General features: G+C 36.8%; 5 protein-coding genes across 9 annotated transcripts; 4 read left to right on the forward strand and 1 right to left on the reverse strand.

Annotated features, from left to right (window-relative positions):
• Positions 1 to 1628: 1628 nt before the first annotated feature.
• LOC141915525 (uncharacterized) lies at positions 1629 to 3586 on the reverse strand. 2 transcript variants are annotated; one of them, XM_074807093.1, is made up of 4 exons: positions 3445 to 3586; positions 2894 to 3023; positions 2358 to 2506; positions 1629 to 1821 (listed from the first exon to the last, which is right to left on the reverse strand). In XM_074807093.1, the coding sequence occupies exons 2-4, from the start codon at positions 3004 to 3006 to the stop codon at positions 1769 to 1771; spliced, it is 315 nt and encodes a 104-aa protein (XP_074663194.1). In that variant the 5' UTR covers positions 3007 to 3023; positions 3445 to 3586; the 3' UTR covers positions 1629 to 1768. The 2 variants fall into 2 exon arrangements, with proteins under 2 accessions (XP_074663194.1, XP_074663193.1); XM_074807092.1 differs by lacking the exon at positions 3445 to 3586 and adding an exon at positions 3109 to 3197.
• A 605-nt stretch (positions 3587 to 4191) lies between these two features.
• On the forward strand, positions 4192 to 7908 carry LOC141914825 (uncharacterized). The gene is made up of 11 exons (XM_074806136.1): positions 4192 to 4338; positions 4994 to 5210; positions 5304 to 5440; positions 5530 to 5648; positions 5885 to 6016; positions 6099 to 6195; positions 6283 to 6423; positions 6516 to 6653; positions 6845 to 6981; positions 7056 to 7208; positions 7390 to 7908. Exons 1-11 carry the CDS (start codon positions 4287 to 4289, stop codon positions 7570 to 7572), a joined length of 1506 nt encoding a protein of 501 aa, XP_074662237.1. The 5' UTR covers positions 4192 to 4286; the 3' UTR covers positions 7573 to 7908.
• Positions 7909 to 9845: 1937 nt separating this feature from the next.
• On the forward strand, positions 9846 to 10780 carry LOC141908344 (sodium/calcium exchanger regulatory protein 1-like). Its single transcript, XM_074798360.1, has 4 exons — positions 9846 to 10006; positions 10111 to 10283; positions 10358 to 10459; positions 10573 to 10780. The coding sequence occupies exons 1-4, from the start codon at positions 9937 to 9939 to the stop codon at positions 10627 to 10629; spliced, it is 402 nt and encodes a 133-aa protein (XP_074654461.1). The 5' UTR covers positions 9846 to 9936; the 3' UTR covers positions 10630 to 10780.
• A 371-nt stretch (positions 10781 to 11151) lies between these two features.
• On the forward strand, positions 11152 to 14453 carry LOC141908630 (AP-4 complex subunit mu-1-like). 3 transcript variants are annotated; one of them, XM_074798740.1, is made up of 13 exons: positions 11152 to 11330; positions 11674 to 11765; positions 11892 to 12040; positions 12243 to 12339; positions 12613 to 12720; positions 12797 to 12868; positions 12955 to 13020; positions 13098 to 13218; positions 13294 to 13400; positions 13501 to 13589; positions 13671 to 13769; positions 13859 to 13976; positions 14054 to 14453. In XM_074798740.1, exons 1-13 carry the CDS (start codon positions 11273 to 11275, stop codon positions 14246 to 14248), a joined length of 1371 nt encoding a protein of 456 aa, XP_074654841.1. In that variant the 5' UTR covers positions 11152 to 11272; the 3' UTR covers positions 14249 to 14453. The 3 variants fall into 3 exon arrangements, with proteins under 3 accessions (XP_074654841.1, XP_074654849.1, XP_074654859.1); XM_074798748.1 differs by having other exon boundaries at positions 11892 to 12001; XM_074798758.1 differs by having other exon boundaries at positions 11273 to 11330; positions 11674 to 12166.
• A 535-nt stretch (positions 14454 to 14988) lies between these two features.
• LOC141914884 (methionyl-tRNA formyltransferase, mitochondrial-like) lies at positions 14989 to 17478 on the forward strand. 2 transcript variants are annotated; one of them, XM_074806220.1, is made up of 11 exons: positions 14989 to 15082; positions 15525 to 15765; positions 15850 to 15904; positions 16000 to 16145; positions 16220 to 16342; positions 16432 to 16534; positions 16613 to 16688; positions 16797 to 16888; positions 16973 to 17039; positions 17131 to 17222; positions 17301 to 17478. In XM_074806220.1, exons 2-11 carry the CDS (start codon positions 15542 to 15544, stop codon positions 17421 to 17423), a joined length of 1101 nt encoding a protein of 366 aa, XP_074662321.1. In that variant the 5' UTR covers positions 14989 to 15082; positions 15525 to 15541; the 3' UTR covers positions 17424 to 17478. The 2 variants fall into 2 exon arrangements, with proteins under 2 accessions (XP_074662321.1, XP_074662322.1); XM_074806221.1 differs by lacking the exon at positions 14989 to 15082 and having other exon boundaries at positions 15437 to 15765.
• Positions 17479 to 17720: the final 242 nt, after the last annotated feature.

Genomic DNA, 17720 nt, shown 5'->3' on the forward strand with positions numbered 1-17720 from the left:
TGGTACTAATTTCATTGAACATACTTAACTGGATGAACATTTATTTTTACCCAAGCTAGGCCCAGGCTCGGTAGCAAATAGCTCATCAGGCGTCAAGTTCGTAAAGTATAGTATAGTATAAACAGCTATTGTAGGCTGGCTACTGGAGCCGGTAGATGTTACCATTTAAAGTTCGTTTACAATGCTCGTTATCAAGGTTGCTACCGTTAAAATGATACAAAAGATATTCAATCTGGTATAGATTAAAACACAACTGTGGTGGTCATTTTCCGTAGTTTTTGTTTTCTCCTGACGAGGTACTTCGCCATTCCTATCTTGCAGCATATTAATGTGATTTCCCTTATGGTTTAATACTCCACGTATTCATTTTTCTCCCCTGGTTAGATCCACTGATCACCCTAATGGGTAGAGATATCTCTTTTCATTATTTTACCAATGAATTTCCCTCTAAAACTGAATAATTTTCAAATTCAAGCATTAATTTTGTATCCAAACCTCGGCAGGGATTCAAACCTGATCGGATTTCACGAGTAGTGCGCATAAATATGCGCACGTTTAGCCGCGCGAAAACTTGCGGCACCAATTACCTGTTGTATATTAATCACTGAATTTGCATTCAACGGACATCTTTAAAGGGACATCTTTATAAATCTTTTATCTTTCATCTTTCATGAAAGGGACATCTTTATAGCCCGAGCTGAAATAGAACGTGATTTTTGATTGGCTATTAACGACATTATCTGAGCCGTGCATGTAACTGTGCACTCATGCTATTAAGGCAGGGGGTCGTAGAGATCTGGCTGAGATCAGGGGTTAAGATGGTTATATCTCGGAAAGCTATGAACTGACTGAGTGATGATATCTATGTCACAGGTATTGCTCAGCTGTGACTTTACTTCAGTTGCTGACGCTTAACGGACAATATGACCCACTGTGACGTCACGAAATTTTCAATCGGATCGATCATAGAGATGAAGTTGTGTATTTCATTGCGTTTGCTGAATAAAATGACCGATGTCTAAACGTGGCTTGATTATCAAAACTCTGAGTTTTGCAGTTTGGTTCATGCCCAATAAGATAAGCCACCACATCAAATTTTTTTATCAGGGATGTCTATGTCAAATATTTTATTACCCAACCTTCAATTCATGCGTACATATTAAAGGGTGATGTTTTTTGTTTTGTTTTCAGGCTATACACCGTGCATATTGTGTGTATATGAAAGACATGTCGAGCCTGTGTATTGATGTTTTTATTTTTTTGATCTTCACCGCAAATCAGCATCACAATATTCACAGCTGTAACATGTTTCCATGGTAACGATGAATAATGTATCGCCAATAGTTGCTTCTTATTTCAAAATTAGGGTCCAGTTGCCCGAGTGTTGGTTAAAGATAACCAATGGATAGCTGACACTGAGTGACAATTGACCAATCTTTAACAAACTTTTGAGCAATTGAGCCCTGTTCAATAAGGGCCTAATACATATGTAAATTCTCAAAATGATCCGTTTTGATACGTTTTTGCGAAAGTTCAACAAAAGTAGGTAAGTTGAGTGTTGAATAAATATTTATTGATAACTTTTGAATTAATCATAAAGTAACGTTTTACAAATCTATCTTCCCGTTTCCTTTTCTGAGCATAGTTTTATAGAAAGAATTGAACAATTTCGATCCATTACATCCTCAGTGTTGTGTTCGTGTTCGTGCTTTAATGAACATTTGGAACAAAATATATAAGGTTTCAGCAACAAGTTAGCCATCGTCCTCTAACAGCCAAATTTCTTTTTCAGTTGACGCATGGCTTGTTCTGGAATGCTGACTGAAAATACAGTAAGAAAATCGGTTTTGTTTTCTAAGAGACACATTTGTTTCAATGACAAAGGTAACTGTCTAATTTAAAAGAAGAATACCGATAGCCCTCAATATGGAGAGAAAAACTACAAGAGAATCACCCTTGCTTACCAGGGTTTGATAGCCGCCCACCGAAACTCGCGCAACAGGAACCATGGCCGCCAGCAGGCTATATAATGTAGCCAATCAGATGCGTAGCGAATCTGTCGGTGAAAAACAACGCATTTGATTGGCTAAATACATGAACTGGTCACCGCTTAGCGGCCACCTGCCCGCCGAAGAAATCTTGGGCATTGTAATGTAATAGACCAAAGAAGGGTTTGCGGCCAGGGTGGGTGGCGGCGTGAGCTTCGGCGGAAGGAAATCAAACCCTGGCAAGCGAGGATGCATGAGTATATATCTGAGCCGTACATATCATCTGATAGGTCTGAACGATTCGATTATGAGGTAAAAATGAACTAAACAGCAGTAAAAAATGACAATAATCTATATTTAGTGACTTACACTCATTTGATGCAGTGAAATCATTCATCCCTTGAACCCCTAAGACGTATCTTAACATTCTGTATAATACCCGTCCGTGGGTACATTTATATCCTTCTCTCCACACTATAGTAAAGTGAATGAATGATCCTCGACCTATAGCCATACATCTGAACACATTAAAACAACATGTTAATTAGAGTCGTTTTAATTTTAGAAGTAAAAGGGATTTGCAGTTAAAACAACGACTGTAGGACATCTTTTCTAACTGGTGACATAATACATGTACATAACATACAATAAAACTGATGCACTCCAGCGTGGTGAATTTATGCATCTTATTCACAATGGAGTTATTTCTTAAGCTCTCGTAAATACTTTTTTATTAGAAAGAAATTTCAAAATTAAACTGATGACGTGAGAATGTAGTTATGCATCAGACACACGTTATGTATGTTATGTGATTTGTAATTTCATATCGTCATATCTCATAGAAATCTCTAAAACGAAAGGTACATCGATGTACATAAATCAATATTAGGCTGATGTGTACGTACACTTCACTGCTCATGCCCTCCATGTATGGACCGGTATGAACCGATGGATCTCTGGGAACAAATGTAACGCAGCCATCTGATTGATCGGTGATAAGTTGAAAATATGGCATCATTTCGTTTTTTACATGTTCTGAAAATGGTGAATATGATTATAAAGAATGGTGATAGTAAAACTTGAGTAAACGCCTTTTTCAACAAAACTATGTTTGGTCTACCTTATGCTGGCGCGATGGTTGTCGTACGTAAGTCAAGGCGTTCATTTCTAATAAACCAACCCAAGAACAGGGCCGTATTTACCGGAGGCAGTTGGAAAAGGGCCCTTTTTGAAAATATTGTTGTTATATCCTATAGAAATGCCCTTTTTCGGGTTTCTCTGCTCCCCCCCCCCCAAAAAAAAAATAAAGTTCAAATTCTAGGTACGGCCCTGAAGAATTAAGGTAAAATGCTTTCGCGCAACTGCCTCCACTAAAAAGCCTTTCCAAAACATGTCAAATTGTATTTTTGGATACGCATTTTAAACTGTACAGAATTTATTGTACGTCATACATTACCGGGTTCGTACCAGCTCCACTGATACGGAATTACACCATTTTCCCAATGAAAAGCAGCCTGGAATAAATAACTGCATGTACACCATTCACATCATAACCTTTAATAAGATTATCGGTAAAAACTATACAATTCTGGACCCAGTTCCACAGTATGGGTTAAAGTTAACTCTGAACTAAAATCAGTTCATTCTCAATATTTAAACTGCGCAGTCAAAACTAACTGTGGAATTGGGTTCAGTGATTTATGATTCGTTTTTTTACTTACGGTAATGGATGATAAATATCCAAAAAACAATAAAGCAACTACGAATAACGCATTCATTTTGGCACGAGGTATGGTATCTATTTATTCTCAAATTATTTAGTTTGTCGTTTATATACATATTTGAAATAGCATATTATTTATTCATAAAACGTTGTTAAACATGTCAAGATATCAAACATGAACGTATGATAAATGCACCAGAATGCTAATACAACCATCATCAAAGCGCGAACGCGACTCTATTGGAAAAAATCAACGCCTCCTTTATGATGAGCGACATTATCATATGAAAATTACTTTCGCAGAGTATGGACACCAACCTGACACCAATCTAACCGAGGTTCTGAGTAGCTACTTATTTCTAACCACTTGGTAAATGTTTTACGATAAATAAAAAGTCGTTTGTAAACAAGTAATTTCAGTAAGCACTGCTGTTGCCCTAGATTGATAGGGGAATACCGTTTCCACGTATAGGTAGACTCGTACGTCGTATGGAGACTATTGTCGTCATGATCTCCTGGCCTAGACATGTTCCACTCACGAGAAAATACCCACGTGGTTTGCAACGTCTTTTTACATGCACCAGAAAACCTTGACATTGGTAGCTTCGAAACGATGCAATTATTCGGGTAAGAGGAAACATTTTCAACTGCATATTGCTGCATTCGCGCTTATGCATTCATAACTAATATGTCTCATTCTAAATCTCCAATTTGAACTTATCGCACTAAAGGGACGCACAATTCTATTGATTTCTTGATTGTAAGTTTCTCCCTTGGCATGATTCTATCATTCTATCATTGCAAGTATAGCCATATGATAGGAAAAATGTGTGCAATTCAATCTACAATATAGGCCATGATAAAGTGGCAGTTTTTGTTAAAATACAAATCTTGCCGGACCTATTCAGTTAGTGTGCATTATACACATAATTGCTTTATTCCAGTATAGGTCGTGATTCTATAAAACAGGCTATACACGGCGCCGTATTTGTTTATGCACGATCCCGAATAGATTGAATAATTTTTTCGTGTATTTATATATGATTGATGTGAATTCTTATCGCTCACTAGAGTTGTATTATTTCAACAAAGCAGCAGGAACTTCTGCGAAGTATATCCAGGTGTCATATTCTTCCTACTAATTCGAAATGACAGGTTTTCAAAATAATTTCAAAACCTTTTTTCGGTCCGTTCTGAATGTTTTCCTCAGCAAAAATAATCGTATAGTATAAATCATCATCATAGTTCGGTTTTTATGGCAATTTATATCGTTCGATTGCAGGAATGATGCTGAATAATCTCTCTCGTGTATCACTGGTTACTGTCACCCTTGTTTACGCCGTTACCGGTGCTGTTCGATTCCATCCCGAACCAAATTGGTTTCCGTATGACCGGGAAAATGGCGAAGACGCTGTTCTCGAATGTCGCATCCAACCAGATACTGCCGAGTATGCGGTGTATTGGGATAAAGATGCACAACGATTGAATAACAGTGACCAGTATCCTTTCTTCGTATTTGCCATAAAGCTATAGCTAGCATCGACTTTAATTTTGTTGTATAGAATGCAGCATTTTCCCTAATTTTTGAATAGCTATAACATCGAGGAGAGAGGCCAAAAATTAACGATATATTTGCTCAAGGAAGCGGACACTGGTAATTATAGTTGTGCAGTAATGGACAAACGTGGAGATGTTCTTCTCGCTTCATCAGCGTTCATTAGAGTTCAATGTAAGTAGTTGCATTCGATTAGATTTGACTGAACTGTGAAGAGCCTGATAATGATGACCATGCTCGTAAAATTTCGATTGCATTTGCAGCCCGTACTTTAATCACGGCTCCCGCCATTACTGACATGAAATATCCGGTTGTCTTTGTCAAACCCGGTGATGATGTGAACGTATCTTGCACAGTAAACTCGGGGAAGGATTTGTTTGGCGTAAGTTGTCGTAAGGATCTGTTGTCTAAATGTTCTGATTTTTGGGAGAATATACAACCAAAGTAAAGTAACAGAACCCATGAAATCAAATATGGCTCAGAACTGACTTGGGGCTATTTTCCAATGAAGGTTTCTATGTCGTTCATTAAAACCAGCTGGTACCCGGTTTGATTCTGCTGCAATTGATATTTAGTCATACATTTTGAAATGAAGTTAAAATCATGTTGACATTGCAGCTGACAGTAAAGTGGATGAGATATGGTATCTATCTACGTGATAAACAAGGCAAATATTTCAATTTCGATCGACAACTTCAGAGAAATGATGCATGGGACCGACATCAATACTTAACAATTAACAATATATCCGTACGTTTTACTTGCTTAGTTTCTTGTTTCACTAATTCTTACATTTTCGAACATTTCACAATTCCACGCAAATCTTATGCAGGCTGAGGACCTCGGTTTGTATACGTGTTACGCGTATAACCCGTTTGGACGAGATAACCGAACACTGGAACTAAGGTGGAAACAAGAAAAAGAAGAAGGTGAAAGACGAACACATCGACATAAAACGATACGTATAGTTGGTAATTCGTAAAATAATGTTAAAACTTTTCATTTTACTGTTCTAGTGTCATTGTTCCCATGGTACGGTATAGTGGCAGCGTCGATTGGGGGAGTCATGTTTATTGCGGTGATAATAATAGCGATAGCGAAAGCTGTAATTCGTAAAAGACCTCTGGAACCATGGTTGGATGTTGAAAATTACCACGGTACGAGAGTTGATCGATACTACCATTGCTAACGTTAACTTTGGCCAATTCTGGCGAAGAATTTTGACGATTGCGTATGCTTTGTAAATCAGGTTTTGATGGCGAAGTTATCTACGACGTGTTTATATCGTACAGTAAAGCTGATTTAGATTGGGTCAAAGATGAACTTTACAGCAAGCTTGACGCTAATGGTTATGAGGTTTGCGTTGACTTCAAAGATTTTCTGCCAGGTAATCATTTGTCCAAATGTTCCATTTCCATAATCATGTTAGACTTTGAGTGTAGCATTTTAAATGACCTCATCAGTCAAACCATGGACTCGTTGTAAAAACGTTGTATATAGTCCATCGTCAAACTTGATCGATATTAGTTGAACTGGACCCTGTTGAATATCCACTGTTGAATTTCATTCTTTATCTAGGCTCGTCAATCACGACAAATATTGTAGAATGTATCAACAAGAGTCGGCGAACTGTTGTCGTCATGTCAAATAACTTTCTCAAATCGGGATGGGGAATTTTCGAAATGGAACAAGCTCATATCAAACTCATAACACAGGTATAAATTATTATTTTTTAGAATAGCTTCATTCCAGTCTTTAGTCTAGATTGATAAACAGTTGTTATTTTCAGCGAAAGGACGTTTTATTGATTGTGAAATTAGACGATTGTAAAATACCATCGAAGTTGTTGGGTAAAACATATCTAGATTGGATGGATGTAAATGTTAAAGAAAATTTCTGGAAGCGACTTTACAGCGCCATTGATAAACCAGATATTCCGAAGGTAGATACCGAGTCGTCTGTGATGTTTTATTTAACTGTTAAATCCTTCTGGACGAAACTTGTAGGTTGAATGATTAATGGTTAGAATGAGCTCAGCGTTTATCGATGTTCTTAAGACTTTGAAAGATTTGATAAACAGTTGATTCTATATTGTCTAACTGGTACTTTCATTTTCGTCAAAGCTCACAGAACAAAATGACAACAACCACAATGATAATTGTGATAAAGAATGTTGCGAAGAGAATAAAGTGGGCAGCGGCAATACTGACGATCTGGCAGCCGTTCAACGAACAAAACGACCGTGTTTGCCTCAGTTTAGACGTCGTAGTGATCACGAGCAACTGCTAGCTGATTGTAAATATTAAGTTATACCGAACATTGTGTATTTCATGGCAGCGACAGTTTCAAGAGAAATTTGTTTCATCCAATTTTGTTACAGCGTTACAGCATAATAAGCTTATGATACCACCGTGACATTTAGCCAGATAGAGTTTATATACGTGTACTTACTTTAATATAGTATAATATCATATTTCGCTTTTCAATGATTTGTAGATAGTGGATTTTATATAAGAAGTAAGCTCCCATTGTTATTCTACTATTACCGTAGAAGTAGTTATTTACTTTCATATGTAATAATACACTGAAAACATTTTGTACTTACCGATAATGTGTATATATTTATAGATATAAAATAAAAGCAGCATATATATATTTCTTTACAAGTGAAGTTTTATTATGAAAATTGTTTTATTCAAACAATTAAGATTTTACTGAAAGGGTGGAGATGAGTTATCATAGTATGAATGGCTTCATTAGAGAGAAAGGCGGTTGTCAGCCTACGACAATCTATATGGAAATATTCAAATAAACTTTTTTTCAAAACTTCTTCATTCGCTTTTTGATGGATCAAGACGGTATTCAACACATTGGTGCTCCTTCCATTGCTCTTTCTGCGCAGATTAATGGCAGCATCATCGCATCGTGTATGCCATCAACCAACCCAACACACGGTCCACAACAAGCTTTTAATGGTGACAAAATCACGAAGAATATTGACATCAGCAATGCGACAGGCCATGCAAATAGTACTAATACAATGAACCACATTGCCGACCAGCACCACGAGCAAGTTTCCTCGCAACACATTTTCTTTCAAGTGCTAGAAAAAATGAATTATTTGAAAGCATAAACTATACAAATAAAGTACAAGCTTTTGTGCGTCACTAAGGGGTTTTTCACTAGGAATTGCTTTTTAACAATGATGCAGCTGGGCGGATCCAAGCTTCCACTGTATTTCATAATATAGTCAAAAGAATGTGATTAACATATATATATTTACTAGAGGTACCAAATCTAACAGGTCCAGAATGCCTTTGAATACAAGGAAAACGAGTCATTCTCAAATTTTTCTTGGGGAGGAACCCCCAAACCCCCTTAATGAGCTTCGCCGCCGGCATACCGGAATACAATCAAATTCACCGCCCTGATCCGATGGTTCATTATTTCGATTTAATTATGATATCATCCACTCATTGTTATGAATATTTGACCTCGGAACTTTAGACTTAATCGGGGTCTACATTTAGTAGGAAGAGTGATCATCACGGCTTTGACGTGTATTATCACCTACATTCGTTAATCTAATCTGATTTTCAGTGAGTGGACAAAAAAGTACACAACAATCACAACGTGTCATGTGTCATATTTACGCATTACGCATTTGAAAACTTGTGAAAAAATGATGATAACTGTTGTTTAACGCACATATGCTTGATTCCGCATGATTTTGCAATGGCTGACAATCTCACGAAACTACGCGTTAGATTAGTTAAAAATTGAAATTCTATGACGTACGTAACTAATCATTTGTATCGACTTCAACTTACATTTTAAAAACTAATATTCCTCATTTTTCTGTGTAGGACGAATTTCAGTGTCCCTCGTTCTGCCACTGGTTAGTTTATGAAATACCCGAGAACAACTGACTTGTCAAACTATCCCAAGAATTAGGGTCTATTTGTTTTTCTATCAATAGCGCTTTCTTTCAAACATTTGCGTTCACAAGAAAAACTATTTAGAGTTGACTCGTCGAGTAAGCCTTGTTTAACGAGTAAATATTTCACTTGTGTTCGAAAATGCTGCTCCTGTTTAATACGTATGTCGACTTGGAAGAATTTGTGAAAGAGAAAATAAAAGAGATAAACTAACTATTCGTTAAGTTTTAATCGAAAACTTTCAATTTACAAAATTAATGCAGTGATTTTGAATATATCGAACAATTTGTATCGAGATATCAGTAATAATTTACTAATCGTCATTGGTTTCTGTCGGACATTACATACCCATTACGTATTAATTTCGTGTAACCTATAAACTATAGTAACAACTACATTATCCCGTATATATTCGTTTAGTAAGGTTTCTAATTAATCCTAGTCTCCGGGTTGTAATAGCCTCGATAATCAGTTCAAGTGTATCTGGGACAAGTGATGATAAAGATTAGCGTAATAAATATATTTGGAGCAACGATAATAGATAATACCGTATGAAATCTGATATAATCTGTATATTTGTGATAAATATGTGTATAAATGCTGCTTGAATTGCACCAATTATGTCGGAATAATGAGGTCTGGCTGCTTGATAGTAGACTGTCTGATACTCACTGAACTTTCAACAGCCAGACAGAAAGCAGCTTCGTGTACTGTGAACAAGCATCGCGAAATATGGAGAAGTATGAAGGAAAATGGAAGTTGGAGGAGAGCAATGGATTTGACGAATTCATGGAAGCTCTAAGTAAGTTTAAATTGAATTCCTTGAGTTGCGTCAGATCAAAGACAGCTCATTAAGTTGCTTGTGGCGTTGCCTTGAGTGAATATTTCTTGTTGCTTTTCGCCCAGATGTAAGTGCTCCCCTGAGAAAGTTAGCAAGTTTGTCGAAACCGAAACAATTCATTGAGCAGAAAGATGGCGGTCTTTATATCAAAACTACGACCTCATTTAAGAATACTGAGTTATTCTTCAAGTTGGGCGAAGAGTTCGAGGAGAAAACTGGTGATGGAAGAACAGTTAAGGTAATTTTAACAATTTAAGAAAAAAGGTAAACTACACATATCATATGTATCTAATTGCCATTAAATTCTGTTAGACGACGATAAACCTGGATGATGAAGGTCGACTTGTTCAAATCCAGCCTGGGACTCCTGAAGTGAGCATCACTCGAGAAATCAAGGACGAGAAATATGTCATGGTAGGTACCCTCTACATTGTCGACCATACCATTTCTACCACGCTATGGTAGGGCAGAGGTGCGCTTAGATTTATCTTTGACCGATTGCTAACCCCGTGTGTTTTGTATTTCAGACGCTGGTATGCGGAGATGTCACTTGTACGAGAATATACAAACGCCATGAAAAATAATTCACGATTACTCGGCCGCCAAATGTGTACATGTATTGGAAGTGAATCATCGGATATTTTTTGTACTGTCTAGGCCTAGTCGTTATATTAAGTAGTACTGTAGGGATAAAAATTAGGCAAATAAATGGAAAATACGATACACGTTAAGTTAGTACAAAAAATACCAGTTTTGTTTATTTTTGTCAGTGCTTTTCGTCGTTCGGATCTTATTGCATTTCACATTTTATTTGGTTTATCATTTGTTGGTGGCGTGGACTGTTGAGAAACTGCATCGAGTTAGAGATCGATTCTTATCCAATCTCTTTACTTTTGCCAAAGTCAACGTGGCCCTAGCTCCTCGTCGTCTCACTCGAGAAAAGATCCATCGTAATATGTAGGATTCGACCCTAACTGTGTTGAATCTGAAACCGTACGGTATCCAATCACGCAGCACGTTTCTCGTGAGTATGTCTGATTGGCTGTTTATTGGGCGTGGTCGAACTGGCGCGAATTTGTATTGAATTGAATTGAATTGCTATTGCAAGGTTGTGTGGAGAAACCAGGAAATTAGTTTTGGAAGTAAAAATAGATTAATAAAATTCAATGCAACCTGATATTTTATCATTTTCGCAAAGTTATACTCGGCGAAAGTTCAATTTTTAAGATGATAGCTGAGATATTTTGTATATCGAGCACTCAGGAAGTGATTTTCTATAAGAAATGTATCCTTTCATGAATTAAATTCAATTTATTTTTAGTAAGTAGTGTTTGACATTTGACATTGACAAGACAAGAAAGAAGGCCGGGCAAGGCACAAGCATCACTAGGCACTACTTACTAATATTACAATGTAATCAGTTACCTGTCTGTGGTTTAGTTTCACCATCGGATATTTTAACAAACCACAACGTTGGTGTAAGCCCATCCGATTATCAGATTAATATACAAAACTTACCACCAACGATTAGTTAACTAACTAAAATGCGGACTAAGCAGCTGAGGACTTCACCATGGATAAGACCGGGTTTCCTTGTACACTTAAAATCCTTAATTCAGTGCAATTAGATGAGCATGATACCATACCACATAACAAGTCAATAGACATTTTCTGTTCAAGAATAGCCGAAAGTCGAAATCAAGAAATTTTGCCAACCATTGTAAGTTTACACCAAGGGCAAGGACGCGAGGAGTTAGAGGGTTATCCTGGACTCACACCCATCATTATTCAGAATTACTTTGCAGATTCATCTTTTTTTTAATGATGTAACTGTGTTTAATTGCAGCAAGATGATGGAATATATTACTATCACATACTGAGAGGAAATCTATATTTCGTAGCTTCGAGTACCGCCACAGTATCTGCATCTATACAAGTATTGGAAATTTTAGTCAGGTTTGCGTTTTTAACTGTGGCTGTACAAATTCTAATAGGGTCAGTTCAACGTTTGTGAATCAAGATTTCAGTTGACTAATTCACGTAATAGATCCAATGGACTAATCTAACTGTAGACCAAGTTGTGCCAAGATCTATGGAACACGGGTCAAGATCTTGCAACATGTTAGTTATGTGCGTTAAGTCCTGTGAAGTCGTCTATTCATATATCAAAATATAAAGTTACATCATCTCATTTCAGATTATATCAGTTGTGTAAAGATTTCTGCGGTATGGTCACCGAAGATGGTCTTCAAAGTAACATATTATTGATTCATGAATTACTGAATGAGTTTATTGTAAGTTAGTTAACACCATTCACTCATTTCATTAATCGTGTAGCTGTCAATTATTTGCCTGTACTCTCCACCGCCTCAGACAAACCACTTCCAGCTACTTCATGTAGGCCTACTGGATAGTTTCATTCGCATTTCGATCTAATACATATTTTATAGTCCTAAATGCGTAGAATCAAACATGATGTTTTATGTTTGTGTACCACCAGTTAAATTCAAGAAAATGGTCGCATTTATTTCAATGTACACATACTGTAATAGATTTATTTATTACAGTGCGACGGCTATGTTCAACTGGCTGTAACAGAGAAACTACGTCAGTACATACTCACTAACCCTGTTACTGTGAAGGCTAAAACACCTGATAACCTATCGAGTGGTCTCGTAAGTGTGCGGTTAAAAGTGGTCACGTTTTCGAATGTTTAAACGACCAAAATTGGAAACGGAAATTCTGTTTCAGTTTGGTGTAGAATACAAAAACGTTTCCGAGAATACTCACGAAAAACCAGTCGTGCAACCCAGAACCCAACAAGTACGTATGTCCTATCAATTAATGCTGTGTATGTTTTGTTGTTTCAATTCAATGAAATGTCGGTATTCTTCTGTATTTCTCCACAGGAACAAAGGAAAAGTGAAGTATTTGTTGATGTCATCGAAAGGCTTACCGTTCTCATAGATAACAAGGTATTGACACGAGTATTCCGATGCATCTTTTTGCAAAACTTAATTCTTCTCTAATCGCGCTTAGTGTTTATCTTCAGGGTCAAGTTGCTAGGAACGAAATTCATGGGAAGATAAATCTGAAGTGTTTTTTGTTGGGTACTCCAACCGTTTTGCTTGGTTTGAATAGTGATCTCACCGTTGGTAGAACCAATATTCCAGGTATCGATGAAATGAAGCTTAGTCTGTCCAGTAAGCTGTTGTATCGAAATACTTTATGAATAGTTCTATTTGTAGGTTATGGTCCAAATGTTCACATCACGAACTATAGTTTTCACGACTGCGTAAAAACTGATCTGTTTGAAGAGAAGAAAATCCTTACAATCCACCCACCGCAGGGGGAGGTACTGAAATCATTCATTTTCATAGAGTCGTGTCTAATGTGAAACAATAGCTGGTGAAGGCAAGGTATACGTACTTGTACTGAATATGTTCATTTATTAGTTTTGTAGTATGAACTATAGTCACCAGGGGGAGCTTTCTGGGGGTTTACCCTTCATATTGCTTCATCACCTCAATCAAAATAATGACAAGTGAGTATCAAGCCTTTTACTGTCATTATGCATGCAAGTACCGTACATAGTGTAACCGGGATACACGATTTATAATTGCAGGGAGTTTGAATTATCGTTGAATCTCAAGAGTAACATACCAACTAGATCTCAAGCAATCAAGATTAGATTAACCATTCCAGTTCCAGCATCTTCAACTAGGTACTAACCCTTATGTTTCATAGTAAATCATTAGGAAACAGGGCTAGTGAAACTGTCAGTCCTCCCTAAGTATCTGCTTTATGTTCCAGTGTATCGCATCAGTTCAATGGACCCGGTCAGAAATTTATTTTTTCTTCTAAAGACAAGAAAATGGTCTGGGAAATCAAAAAGTTAAATGGAGGGATGGAAATTGGGGCAAGATTTAAGGTAAGAATCATGATTAAATATTTTTCCTTTGCCTTTTTGTTGAATGATTTTCCAACTCATTTTGTCATTCATTTTAGATCGTTACTTCAGGGGAGAATGCCAGTTTGATGGATGTTGGACCTGTTACGATGGATTTTGAAATATCTGGATTCGTTTGCACCAATTTACAAGTTCGTTTCTTACAAGTGCAAGATCAAGGAAAATTGTTTATGCCTTTCCAGTGGGTTAGATATATCACAATCCCGGACTCTTATACTTTCAAGATTACGTGAGGTGGCATATTTGATTTTTGTGTTGACTCTTTACTTGAAGAATATGTGAGGCGTTTAGTTTGACCTTTGTCAACTTCCACATTTCAAAAGGATTTGTGTCTCAGATTCTCAGTACTGTGATAGTGTGTATAGGGTGTTAATGTGCAATCATAGTCTCTGTATAAATATGTAATATTGAGTGTAGAATAAAACTATTTGTTTTTTTTCCTTTGCTTGAAAGCAATTGTGTTTCGTCCAGTCGTTTTTGGTCCAGAAGACTGACTCTAGTAGCGGTAGTGAGCGATTTATTAGTCAATTTCACGCAACAATATCAAATCACAACACTTATTCTCATCAGATGAGTTTAGATTGGGAATCGCTGGTAGACAGGAACTTTGATTGGGACTTCAACTGCCCAATGATAGAGAATAGAAATAGTAATTATCATATGAAGACTCGGTGAAAATCGATCAAATAAGTTGATTGATAAGTCGCGATATGAAACCGTCCATAGAGGGGCATACACCAACGCACGTAACTCGCTTTTTTATACACTTCTACTATGGATAAAGTACCTACTTATAGTAGTGGGGTCAAAATCTTTTGTTGTCAGGCCCCTGTAAATAATTTTGATATCTTAGATTAAGGCGCCTAGATTAATTCTAAACCGCTGAATTTAATGATATATATTTCAATAAAAACTTATTGAATTCGGTTTTAGTGATGGAATATAATTTTATTGAATTGGAAATTGAATATAATTTATTTATTTACCGGTTCAACTCATCTCTGTGAATTTGAAGAGGTGATGCGCATTGTGAGTTGATTATTTTAAGAATTCCGATAGAAATTGAGGTATTATTGCGATTATTTGTCTGTAACGTAATTTCAAACGTTGGAGCTGTGTTTAATCGAAAAATAGACTGTTGATCAGCAAATCAATTAAATTCATTTTATTTTCAGGTATTCCGTAGCCCTATATATCAGTGATAATTCATATTTCGCCATCCACTCACGTCCTGTGGTATTTCCTCTAAAAAGGAAATAAACTAAATAAGAATGTTATTAAGGACACCTTAACTAAGTCGCTTCAAACAAATATTTCGTTTGGTAAAATCTTAAGAGAAATGCATTTTTATCAACTCACTATTTTAGTGGGATTCGAAAATGCGCAATGGCGCGCGTGATTTGAGCGGGAAATTGAACTTTCGCTTTCGTCCAAAATGATACTCTTTATTTTAAGCAAAAATGTGCAATAGAAATGTATATAGTCAAATTTGTTTTGATGGAAGTATAGATTAGTGCTGGTACAAAATGAACGCTCCTCGATGTCCTGCTGGAATTCTTCTAACGACAATCTACAAACATTTATCTGTTCGTCGCCTGTGTAGAAAACACGAACTGGTATATTATGGTACAGTGACTGGGCGGCACTATCGCAGTTATTCATCACTTCATCCAACATCAGGCTGGAAAATATGTTTCTTTGGTACAGATGATTTTGCATTATCCTCTCTGCAAGCGTTATCACGTAACAGGTTAGCCTAACTTAACTGGTATCATTGGAGTTCATACCATTCAGATGAGTTAAAATATCTGTTTTTAATGTGTTTTTTTTTCAGAATTCCTGAACATCAGTTGGTGCATTGTGTAGATGTAGTGACTTCATCACAAAATGTAATCCAATATCGTAAAATCGCTTCTGTAAATCGTGAATATTTCGGGGAGTTTTCAACTAGTTGTCATTCTAATTGATGTATGATCATTTTCAGTCAGCTGTTGGGGAATTTAGCAATGAACATGGATTAAGTATGGAAACGTCATGGCCTGTAAATATAGAAAAAGACAAATACGACATTGGTGTAGTGGTTTCATTCGGTCATCTTATTCCGGAAAGAATAATAACAGCATTTAAATAGTACGCGTGCTGAATTGCGTTCTTTGCGCCTTTAACGCCGGGTAGAATATAATCCGAACATTCGAATCTTTCAGCGGTGTCGTGAATGTCCATCCGAGTTTACTGCCTAGGTGGAGAGGAGCTGCGCCTATAGTGCACACTATTCTACACGGTGATCGACTTACTGGCGTGTCCGTTACTGAAATTCTTCCAAAGAGGTCGGATCGGATAGCAGATGATTATACCGGAAGTGTTTTGTAACGATATTTTAGTAAAAACGCTACGGTCTATTGAATTGATTTTACAGATTTGACATAGGTCCCGTTTTACTGCAGGAAAAATACGCGATTCCAAAGAACTACACGAGTGTCGAATTACGGAGAGATTTAGCAGAAATTGGGGCTAAACTTGTGAGCATAAGTTTGAATAGTAATTAGTCGGTAGTACGTATTGTTGTATATCATTTCATTTTATTTTTACCTTTTTAGTTGATGAATGTTTTATCAGATTTTGAGCGTGTACAGAAATCAAAAGTTTTTCAAAATCACGACGGTGCCACGCATGGTTTGTATTTCATATACTACATAAAATCGCGGCTCGATTCACAGATATACGTGGAGCCTGTGCGAGTTATTCGACTTTCAATTTAATTTTTATTTTGTTTTTTCGTAGCTCATAAGATCAGTGTCAACATTTCGTATGTCGATTGGCAAAACTCAAAAGTGTGCGATGTGTGGGCAAAATATCGGGCCCTTTATTCTATAGTAAATATTAGAAAAATGTATCCGTTTAGTTCTGCTGTATATTTGTAAATGAAATTACTTTGTAAAAATCTGATTTCAATTCAGTTTGATTTGAGGAGTTACTACAAGAATCACATCATACGATTATTGAACATTGTGGAACCAACGAACGGTAAATACCAAGCTATTCTGCAATGAAAATCATATACATGTACCTATGAAGACTGTTTGCTTGATGAAAAGGCCAATTTTATTTCTTTCAGAGGAAATTGTAATCCTAGGAAATGTTAAAGATATCAGAGAAGGAACTCCAGTTTTTTGTAAAACAAAGAAGATCCTTTACGTTCGATGTAAAGTGAGTCTATCGTATCTCATTTAAATGAATGATATTTACTTATATACGTCGTTATATACTCGACGGTTTGTTTTTTAGGATGGCTGGATTGGATGTCAAGAAGTTGTGTACAAGAAAAAGATGTCGGCTTTGGCTTTCTATAACGGCTATCTCACAAAGGCAGAAAACGCCGAAGAAATATTCACCTCAATCAACAGCTGATACCCGAATCTAGTCCATAAATATGTCTTAATTTGTATCTAATAAATCTACTTAATCCAATGTGTTTCTATATTCGGTATCGTTCTCTGTCTTATTAGTCTCGAGCAGCTCAGTGAAATTACGCATGGATGATGCCGTCTCATTCACCAAGGAGGGTGGGCTTCCCTTCATTCTCTGTCGGTGCTGAGTGACAAGCGGGTTCGAATCGAGGCTTGCCGCGAGGTTAAATGAACAATCCACGATTGGGCTAGGCTTGGTATGGATGTATAAACTAGTCTGAACGTCAATAATCCACAC

The sequence above is a fragment of the Tubulanus polymorphus genome, chromosome 1 (assembly GCF_964204645.1).
Source record: "Tubulanus polymorphus chromosome 1, tnTubPoly1.2, whole genome shotgun sequence".
Taxonomy (NCBI): domain Eukaryota; kingdom Metazoa; phylum Nemertea; class Palaeonemertea; order Tubulaniformes; family Tubulanidae; genus Tubulanus; species Tubulanus polymorphus.

Excerpts from the sequence above, each read along its gene's own strand:
- LOC141915525 (XM_074807093.1), bottom strand. The coding sequence starts at position 3,006 with ATGATGCCATATTTTCAACTTATCACCGATCAATCAGATGGCTGCGTT. Across the intron at positions 2,507-2,893 it reads GAGGGCATGAGCAGTGAAGT|ATGTATGGCTATAGGTCGAG; the intron begins GTACGTACACAT and ends TAATGTGTTCAG. Across the intron at positions 1,822-2,357 it reads TTTCACTGCATCAAATGAGT|TCAGCATTCCAGAACAAGCC; the intron begins GTAAGTCACTAA and ends CTGTATTTTCAG.
- LOC141908344 (XM_074798360.1), top strand. The coding sequence starts at position 9,937 with ATGGAGAAGTATGAAGGAAAATGGAAGTTGGAGGAGAGCAATGGATTT. Across the intron at positions 10,007-10,110 it reads CGAATTCATGGAAGCTCTAA|ATGTAAGTGCTCCCCTGAGA; the intron begins GTAAGTTTAAAT and ends CTTTTCGCCCAG. Across the intron at positions 10,284-10,357 it reads GTGATGGAAGAACAGTTAAG|ACGACGATAAACCTGGATGA; the intron begins GTAATTTTAACA and ends AAATTCTGTTAG.
- LOC141914884 (XM_074806220.1), top strand. The coding sequence starts at position 15,542 with ATGAACGCTCCTCGATGTCCTGCTGGAATTCTTCTAACGACAATCTAC. Across the intron at positions 16,146-16,219 it reads ATAATAACAGCATTTAAATA|CGGTGTCGTGAATGTCCATC; the intron begins GTACGCGTGCTG and ends CGAATCTTTCAG. Across the intron at positions 16,889-16,972 it reads ATCGGGCCCTTTATTCTATA|TTTGATTTGAGGAGTTACTA; the intron begins GTAAATATTAGA and ends ATTTCAATTCAG.
- LOC141914825 (XM_074806136.1), top strand. The coding sequence starts at position 4,287 with ATGCACCAGAAAACCTTGACATTGGTAGCTTCGAAACGATGCAATTAT. Across the intron at positions 4,339-4,993 it reads GAAACGATGCAATTATTCGG|GAATGATGCTGAATAATCTC; the intron begins GTAAGAGGAAAC and ends GTTCGATTGCAG. Across the intron at positions 6,017-6,098 it reads TAACAATTAACAATATATCC|GCTGAGGACCTCGGTTTGTA; the intron begins GTACGTTTTACT and ends AATCTTATGCAG.
- LOC141908630 (XM_074798740.1), top strand. The coding sequence starts at position 11,273 with ATGATAGCTGAGATATTTTGTATATCGAGCACTCAGGAAGTGATTTTC. Across the intron at positions 12,041-12,242 it reads GCTGTACAAATTCTAATAGG|ATTATATCAGTTGTGTAAAG; the intron begins GTCAGTTCAACG and ends ATCTCATTTCAG. Across the intron at positions 12,340-12,612 it reads AATTACTGAATGAGTTTATT|TGCGACGGCTATGTTCAACT; the intron begins GTAAGTTAGTTA and ends TATTTATTACAG.